At 37.6% G+C, this 10,000-nt stretch overlaps 1 protein-coding gene across 1 annotated transcript in view; it reads right to left on the minus strand.

Moving 5' to 3' along the window:
* Window positions 1–10,000, minus strand: part of LOC115230311 (nuclear factor 1 A-type-like) — a 31,911-nt gene that overhangs the window by 5,128 nt on the left and 16,783 nt on the right. The window contains exons 2-3 of the mRNA XM_029800516.2: window positions 3,948–4,010; window positions 2,532–2,674 (exon numbers count right to left, since the gene is read on the minus strand). Of these exons, the coding sequence (XP_029656376.1) occupies window positions 2,532–2,674; window positions 3,948–3,972 (168 nt within the window). The 5' untranslated portion in view covers window positions 3,973–4,010. The remainder of the gene's footprint in view (window positions 1–2,531; window positions 2,675–3,947; window positions 4,011–10,000) is intronic.

Here is a 10,000-nt window from a genome sequence, read left to right on the forward strand (position 1 = left end):
AATCGTAGACTCATCGTAGACGTGCGCTAATACCCAGAAGGGCTCGATATGAATCACGACTATAAGATACCCGGTTTTGGTTAAACTGCACCGAAAAATGTGGTAGTAGTTAGGAATATAAATCGAAGGGGACAGACACTCACACAACTACAGTTTTATATATAAAGATATATAGGTGCAGGAGTGGCTGTGTGGTAAGTAACTTGTTTACCAGCCACATGGTTCCGGGTTCAGTCCCACTGCATGTCACCTTGGGCAAGTGTCTTCTACTATAGCTTCAGGCCGACCAAAGCCTTGTGAACAGATTTGGTAGACGGAAACTGAAAGAAGCCCGTCGTATATATGAATAAGTACTGGGCTTACAAAAGAATAAGTCCCGGGGTCGAGTTGCTCGATTAAAGGCGGTGCTCCAGCATGGCCGCAGTCAAATGACTGAAACAAGTAAAAGAGTAATATATATCTGTCTCACCATGTGAAGGTGCATGGCTTAGTGGTTAGAGCGTAGAGCTTACGTCAAACTAATACACCTGTTTGTTGTTTATACACCTGCCTTCGTCTTTTGTTTTTCTGTAAATTTCAACTATATATATGTATATATACTAATACACAGGATATATAGGCGCAGGAGTGGCTGTGTGGTAAGTAGCTTGCTAACCAACCACATGGTTCCAAGTTCAGTCCCACTGCATGGCTCCTTGGGCAAGTGTCTTCTACTATAGCCTCGAGCCGACCAAAGCCTTGTGAGTGGATTTGGTAGACGGAAACTGAAAGAAGCCTGTCGTATATATGTATATATATATATATATGTGTGTGTGTGTATATGTTTGTGTGTCTGTGTTTGTCCCCCTAGCATTGCTTGACAACCGATGCTGGTGTGTTTACGTCGCCGTAACTTAGCGGTTCGGCAAAAGAGACCGATAGAATAAGTACTGGGTTTACAAAAAAAGAATAAGTCCCGGGGTCGATTTGCTCGTCTAAAGGCAGTGCTCCAACATGGCCACAGTCAAATGACTGAAACAAGTAAAAGAGAGAAAAGAGTAAAGAGAATATATATATATACATACATATATATACACATACGTGCGCGCGCACACACATATATACATCAACTGCTTGAAATGAAGAGTAGATAGGCAGCCGGCAACTGATGAAGGGTCGTTCTTTATGTTACTTGTCCTGCTTTCCATTTGTTTCTCTTGTTTGCGTATTAAACTCATTTGTTTTCTTATTTCATGTTGTTTACTGTTGGTGACATCCTGTACCCATATATGCATATATATATATATATATATATATATATATATTATATATCTATAGAAGGTACATTCTCAAGATGATTATTGTAATTTAGTAAGGGTTTCAGTAGTATCTTTCTCTCTCCCTCCTCTCTCTCTCTGTATATATATATATATATATATATATATTACAAATATATATATATACAAATATATATATCACTGTGATTACCGTTACCGACCAGGCTATCAGATGTTGCTTCACATCGCTGGTCACAATGCGCTTCGCATTGTTTTAGCCTTCAAATGACGCCACCCCGCTGGCTAAGCGAGCAGGCCAACAGAAGAAAGAGTGAGAGAAAGTTGTGGCGAAAGAGTACAGCAGGGGTCGCCACCACCCCCTGGCGGAGCCTCGTGGAGCTTTAGGTGTTTTCGCTCAATAAACACTCACAACGCCCACTCTGGGAATCGAAACCGCGATCCTCTGACCGTGAGTCCGTGCCCTAACCACTGGGCCATTGTGCATCCATATATGTATATATATATATACATACATACAAACATACATCTACATACATATATATATATATAGCGTAATAAATAAAATATATGCATACATACAAACATATATGTACGTACCGACATCTACATGTATATATACATGCATATATAAATATATATATACATACAGGACACCACAAGAAGACGTAAAAATCAACAGAAACGAAAATGGAAAAGCCATGTTGTTACAACAGAAGGACAGAGACGTGGAACAAGACGAATCGAAAACAAAAACGGGAAAAACAATTATGTGCAGCAGAAAAACGAAGTACAGGACAGGCTACACAAGGAAAAATCCCCTTCATCAGCTGTCGCTAGCAGACATGTGTTTCGAAGGCAGAGACAGAACATGTAAGGTCAAGCTAGGCCTTCCTACAAGAGAATTAAAATAAAATAAACTCGTAGAGGGGTGAACGAGCAGGAAAAATGTAACACAAAAAGGGACGTAACAAAGAACTGCACAAAAAATACATACAAGAATAAAATAATACAAAATTAAAGATACATGTACACGAAAATACATAACGAGAATTAAATTACAATACAAGAAATCAAAAATAAACAAGAGAACAAACGAAAAAGACGAACGGAGGCCTTTGTTCTGGCATGGACGAGAGGGTAACTGGCGAGCGTGAGGAAACATGGCCTGAATGCAACAGGCGGAAAGGTTTATATATGTATACACATTTTTAAATGAGCAAAACATCATTTATGTATTTCTAATTCGATCTTTACCTGATTTTGTGAGTTCTGAGCTTCCTGGCACACAAGGGACACAAAATCCGAAAATGTGTCCCCGCCAGGTTGATCCTGATATTTCATGCCTGAAGAATTTTGTCCGCCATGTCCTGATCCCATTCCCATTGATTGTTGCATACCTGCGGAAACAAAAAAGAAAACAGCAACAATTAGTACCATGACATTGCATCCTTTAAGGCCCTCATGCTTTCCGAAATCCGCCGAAACTACACCTGATTATATATACACTTTAGATGAGTTGTAGTGCACCTGAGCACTGTACACAATGTTTTTATTATTTATTATTATTATTAATAGTAATAATAATAATAATAACAATAAGAATAATCCTTTCTGCTTTAGGCACAAGGCCTGAAATTTATTGGGGAGGGGCCCTAGTCGATTACATTGTCCCTAGTGTTTCACTGATACTTAATTTATCGGCCCTCAAAAGAATAAAAGGCAAAACCGACTTCGGCAGAATTTGAACTCAGAACATAGCGACAGGCGAAATACTGCTAAGCATTTCGTCCGGCATGCTAATGACTCTGCCAGCTCACTGCTCTAATAATAATAATAATAATAATAATAATGATAATGATAATAATGATAATAATAATAATAATAATGATAATAATAATAATGATAATAATAATAATGATAATAATAATAATAATAATAATAATTCCTTTTTTATAATAGGAACAAGGCTTGAAATTATTGTAGTGGGATTAAGTCAAATATGCTGACCCCTGCGTTTCACTGGTACTTAATTTATTAACCCAGAAAGGATGAAAGGCTAAGTCGACCTTGGCTGGATTTGAACTCAGAATCATAAGGACTGACAAAATACCGCTAAGCATTTCGCCTGGCGTGCTCACAATTCTGCCAGCTTGCCACCCTACTATTACCACCACCACTACTACTACGACGACAACTACTACTACTACTACTAATAATAATAATAATAATAATCCTTTCTACTATAAGCACAAAGCCTGAAACATTAGGGGAGGTGGTTAGTCAGTTACATCAATCCCAGTGTATCACTGGTACTTGTTTTATTGACTCCGAAAGGATGAAAGGTAAAGATGACCACGGCAGAATTTGAACTCGGAACATAGTGATGGGTGAAATACCACGTGCTAATGATTCTGCCAGCTCACTGCCCTAATAATAATAATAATAATAATAATAATAATAATGATGATAATCCTTTCTACTATGGAAGCAACGCCTAAAACGAGGGAGCTATTCGATTACATTGATCCCCAGTACGTAACTGGTACTTAATTTATTGACCCCGAAAGGATGAAAGGCCAAAGTCAACCTCGGCGGAATTTAAACTCAGAAGACAAAATCCCAAAGAAAATAATAATAACAATAATAATAATAATGGAAATAGTTCCTTACCATTTGATCTATGTGATGAGTCCATGACATGGTACTGTTTTGTTGGTGACCTCAAGTTGAACTCTGACAGATGCGGAAGATGAAACAAAAAAGACAAAAAAAAACTCAGTAAAATTAACAATAAAAACAACCACAAGAACAGTAAACATGACTAACAAGAAGAACAACAACAACAGTGCATATGTATATAGATATGTATGTATCTATGTTAATGGATCTCTCTATCTCTCTATCCGCTCAGTCGAAGTCAACTTTCGGTTACTCGATGGATCAGTGTCCTCCAGTCAGTTCTATCCTGGGCCGCTTCTTTCAGATTGGCTATGTCCATTCCGGTATCACTCTTGATGGTGTCAAGCCAGTGGGTTCTTGGTCGGCCTCGTCCTCTCTTGCCACTGACCATTCCGAGCATGATGTCCTTCTCCAGGGATTTTCTCCGCATAATATGACCGAAATATGCCAATCTAAGCTTGGTGATCCTAGCTTCTAGCGACAGTTTCGGCCTGATCTGCTTAAGAACTTCTTCATTGGTCAGCTTCTTCCTCTCTTGCCACTGACCATTCCGAGCATGATGTCCTTCTCCAGGGATTTTCTCCGCATAATATGACCGAAATATGCCAATCTATGCTTGGTGATCCTAGCTTCTAGCGACATTTTTGGCCTGATCTGCTTAAGAACTTCTCCATTGATGAGCCTATGCTACTGAGTTTCAGATCTGAAATTTTCAGTGAATGCAAACATATGCACGAATTTCTTTTGGCTAACTTTGGATGCCTCTCCATTGAATTATTCTACAACTAGCTTAATTGTGGCTTTAGAGTCACAGAGGACATATTTCTTATTTTCTTTCCCTTCTCTTTTTCCATTTTTATTCATCCTTCAAATTTTTTTTCTACCATCTTGATTTTTCTCATGATTTCTCTTGTATCAGCATCATATTTTGTTATTTAAACAGGCCATATTTTCAGCCTGAAGACTGATTGGAGACACAAGACCTGACATAAAAACCTGCCGAGATCAGTGTCTCCAATGCAAGAAACTATTAATAGCTTGCATTGTTATACTGTGTAGTAATTACCCAAATGAGGGATAATTCATTAGCATCTCATCAGGCCAAAGATACCTTAGTCAAATGAAGTGTGACAAGGCTGGCCCCTTTCAAAATACCGGTACAACAGAAACAGGAAGAAAGAGTGAGAGAAAGTTAGGGTGAAAGAGTACAACAAGGTTCACCACCATCCCCTGCCGGAGCCTCGTGTAGCTTTAGGTGTTTTCGCTTAATAAACACTCACAATTCCCAGTCTGGGAAATGAAACCGCGATCCTACGACCGTGAGTCCGCTGCCCTAACCACTGGGCCATTGCGCCTCCACACACACACACACCCACATATATATATATATGTGTGTGTGTGTGTCTTTGTGTCTGTGTTTGTCCCCCCACCACTGCTTGACAACTGGTGTTCATGTATTTACATCCCTGTGACTGAGTGGTTCAGCAAAAGAGACTGAGAGAAAAAGTAGTGGATTTGATTCATTCAATTGACATTCTGCAAGGCAGTGCTCCAGCATGGCCACAGTCTAAGGATTGAAACAAGTAAAAGAAAAAAGAAAAATCTAAATACATTTTCTGTTAATGGCATGAAATTAATTTTGCAGATTCACAACCATGGTTTTGAAAATGAAGAGAGCATTTTAAAAAAAAATAATAAATAATACTAATATCCAGTGTACTGGGCTGGATTTGAATTAGTAGTCTTAATCTTTCTGTTAATCATTTAAAAAAAAAACTCGGAGATGTTTCAGTCTTATTCAGACCTCCTCAGTGAAGTACGTTCTACTCGGGTGGTGAGACTGAGAGTGATTAAAAAGACAGGCAGGTAGTTCTATTGATAGATAGATAGGTAGATGGACACACAGACAGACAAATGGATAAATAGATCGGTAGATCAGTAGACAAAAAAAAAAATAGAGAGAAATGATAGACAGATGGATAGACAAATAGACAATTTTTAAACTGTGAAGTAGAAATCCAAGTTTTGTTTTTTGTGCTCCTTATAACTGAAAGTATGCTGTTTACAAGTCCTTTATGTATGTACCATTGGATTTTCAGCAAAATGCTCCAATGACGACATATCTGAAACCAGCTAGCTACTAAAATTATACACTGATGACACAGTTTAAACCACCTAGCTGCTAAAATGACACGATGACGCGAAACAGCTGTAACCTGCTAGTTGCTAAAATCATATACTGATGACGCAGTTTAAACCATCTAGCTGCTAAAATGACATGATGACGAAACAGCTTCAACCAGCTAGTTGCTAAAATCAGTGATAACACAGCCTAAACCACCTAGCTGCTAAAATGACACGATGACGCGAAACAGCTGTAACCAGCTAATTGCTAAAATCATACAATGATGACGAAACAGCTGTAACCAGCTAGTTGCTAAAATCATACAATGATGACACAGTTTAAACTACCTAGCTGCTAAAATGACACTATGACGAAACAGCTGTAACCAGCTAGCTGCCAAAATCATACAATGATGATGAAACAGCTGTAACCAGCTAGCTGCCAAAATCATGCAATGATGATGGCTTAAATCACCAAGCCGCTATAATCACACGACAGCAATACAACTGAAACCAGCTAGCTGCTAAAATGACATGATGACGAAACAGCTGTAACCAGCAACCTGCTAAAATCACATGTTGATGACTGCTGACAGCACCAAAGCAACATTCCTCGCAAATTTTTGAACTGTTTTAAATAAGTACGAACAGGTAGAAACACTTTCCTATCATTGGTCATGAGGACAATACACTGTTCTGTTTAACAATAAAATAAATAGTTTTGCATTTAAAATTTCAAAGAAACTCCATGTTCTTCGTTCTTGTATTCATCAATATCTGCTCAGCTCAGCCAAATCATTTTAGGGGCAACAACTTAAAACAGAACAATTTTATTACTGTACCCACTAGGAGTTCTCCCTCTTTGCTCTCTGGATTGAAATCCTATAGAGGCCCTTCACCATTTCTCGTGTCAGTTAAAAAAAGTATATATCTTCATAGCTAAGCAATTGATAGGCAAAGCCAAACAAGATACCTTGTGGTATCTGATCCTTCCCTTTTTATTCTGAATTCAAATCCCGCCAAGGTCAACTTAGCCATACACCCTTTTTTGGGATCAATGAAAAATATGTCTTTATAGCTAAGCAATTGATGGACAAAACATTTAGAGGGCCAAACAAGAATCCTTGTGGTACCTGATCCTTCCCTTTTTATTCTGAATTCAAATCCCGCCAAGGCCAACTTAGCCATACACCCTTTTTTGGGGATTAACGAAAAATATATCTCTATAGTTAAGCAATTGATGGACAAAACATTTAGGGGGCCAAACAAAAATCCTTGTGGTACCTGGTCCCACTCTTTCTGTCCTGAGTTCAAATCCCACCAAAATCAACATTGTCTTTAATTGTTTCAGGGTCAATGAAAACTATACCATTTTAGGGACAGTGGACGAGCAAAACAGAAGTTTGAGGGGTTGGATATCACAAGGTGTGATATCTAAATTCCGCTCTTTCTGTTCTGAGTGCAAATCCTTCTGAGATCAACTTCATCTTTTACTATTTTTTGGAGTCAACCTTTTGTTACCACATTTCTGTTGAATTACTCACCATCTGTTCTAATTACTTTTTAAAATAATGAAGAATTAAGTAAAATATCTTTGTCATTATTAACCCTTTTCTTACCATACTTCTTTTAATAAACTAATTTCCAAATTATTAAGTTGATGTTTCGAACACAAATTAGCCCTTTCGTTACAGTATTTCTATTGAGACGCTCTGTGGTTCTTTCAATTAATTTTAGATATAACAAAGAATTTAGTAAAATAACTTAGTTATCATAGGCAGATAGACATTAGAAGCAGTTGGAAGGGTGAGGATTGAAAGAAATTTATGCTATTATTTCTAGCATATAGAGTGACCACATTGAGGTTTCCTTCTCTCATGTTTTCTGCCGATTATTTTTCTTCTTAACCATTTTGTTACCATATTTCTGTTGAGATGCTCTGTGTATTTTTCAATTAATTTTTGAATGAAGAATTTGACCATATATTTAGATCATTGTGATTTTCGTCACTGCATGTCGAAATTTAAAAAAAAATTTTTAAATACATCATATCGATGTAATTTTTGACCACCAAATCCGAATTTTTTTATACATTTATTCCAGAAAAAATTTCTGATAATATTACAGATATGTTTCTTTATTACCCACAAGGGGCTAAACACAGAGGGGACAAACAAGGACAGATAAAGGTATTAAGTCGATTACATCAACCCCAGTGCGTAACTGGTACTTGATTTGTCGACCCCGAAAGGATGAAAGGCAAAGTCAACCTCGACTGAATTTGAACTCAGAACGTACCGGCAGATGAAATACTGCTAAGCATTTCACCCGGCGCACTAACGTGTCTGCCAGCTCACCACCTTTTGTTACAGATATAGTAAAGATTATTTGCAAACATAACATGGCAGTCCTGGTTTAGGATGAATGTTGCTGTAATTTAGCCCAAGAGACATCGTCTCCAGCTGGCTATACAACACGATCTGTATCCTTATATTTTTGAACAAGGGAATCTATGCTGATGAAGGGAAATCACCCAGAAATCGTGATACACAGATATTGTTGTGAGCTGAGTGGGGGGTGCTAGACTCCCTTGTTCTATGAGCTGAGTGGGGGTGCTAGACTCCCTTGTTCGATGAGCTGAGTGGGGGTGCTAGATTCCCTTGTTTGAAACTATAATGACACAGATCATGTTATATAGCCAGCTGGAGACGATGTCTCCTGGGGTTAAATTACAGCAATATTCGTCCTAAACCAGGACTGCCATGTTATGTTGGCAAACAATCTTTACTACAAAGTACTCTTGCTGAATATCTCTCATTGTGAGATTTAAAAATAGTAATTTTCTTATGTTACACATGTTCAAAGTTTGATAATTTTCAGAATTTCCAGCCAATCAGAAAACAGCACATTTGCTGCCTCTTCTATTAACAGGAAGGCGGGGGAGACACAGTGGCATGTCACAACATTAAACTAGCTACAGTAAACAGTAAAAAATCGTTAAAACATTCGTGACGTTCCAACGAAATATCTTTTTGGAGAGATGCAGACACATTGCAGCATCTCTGTTGGCAATGCCAGTAAAATTCCCCATGAATTATTATTATTTTATTTCTTGGGATGACCTTCCCTAGAAATTTTTTTCTTGAAACTGTTCTAAAATGTCTAAATAGTTCTAGAGAAGAATTCCTTCTATTATGAAAGCAAACAATTATAGAACACGTGGTGGTTGCACTCCTTGTGTGCATGCACAGCATTTTTGGTTACTATGGAAACTGAGTTCTTTGCCATGGTGATGTGTAAAATACTCGTTTCTGATTGGCTAAAATACCCAAATTTTACAAATTTTAAAGATTAATAACTTTTTAATTTTGAACTTATAGGGAAAATGAATTTCATTTTCATAATTAGTATAAAAAACTTAATCTACACTTGCGTCAGAAATTAATTAGCACTTCTCAAATTTCTACATTAAATAGGTTAAATCAATTAACCTATGAGCTGTTCAAAACGTCTTACGCGATGAGAAAACTTAGTATGGTGTGATTTCGGTCCTTGCGAGGCGCTACCTATATTAAACAAAGGAAGATTTGTCTGCATCCGCACTCCAATTTGTTGCACTGCTATGTCAACATCATAAGGCTGTAGACTCTCAAACTGCTCTGCAAACAAAGTTACGTCATCGTTCTGCGCAACAGTGAACTCGCAACAAAGCAATAGTTCGAGATATGGCCACTAGGTGACAGCACATACCTTGAGTGAAGAGCAAATCAAAGGTGCTAATTAATTTCTGACGGTAGTGTATATACCAAATTTGAAAATAATTGGAATGAAATCATAAACAGTGATGAAAACCCACAAAGATCCAAATATTTTTGTCATTATGAGCACTTTTGTTGCCATATTTATGTTGAAATACATTG

Source organism: Octopus sinensis, unplaced genomic scaffold (assembly GCF_006345805.1).
Source record: "Octopus sinensis unplaced genomic scaffold, ASM634580v1 Contig15274, whole genome shotgun sequence".
Taxonomy (NCBI): domain Eukaryota; kingdom Metazoa; phylum Mollusca; class Cephalopoda; order Octopoda; family Octopodidae; genus Octopus; species Octopus sinensis.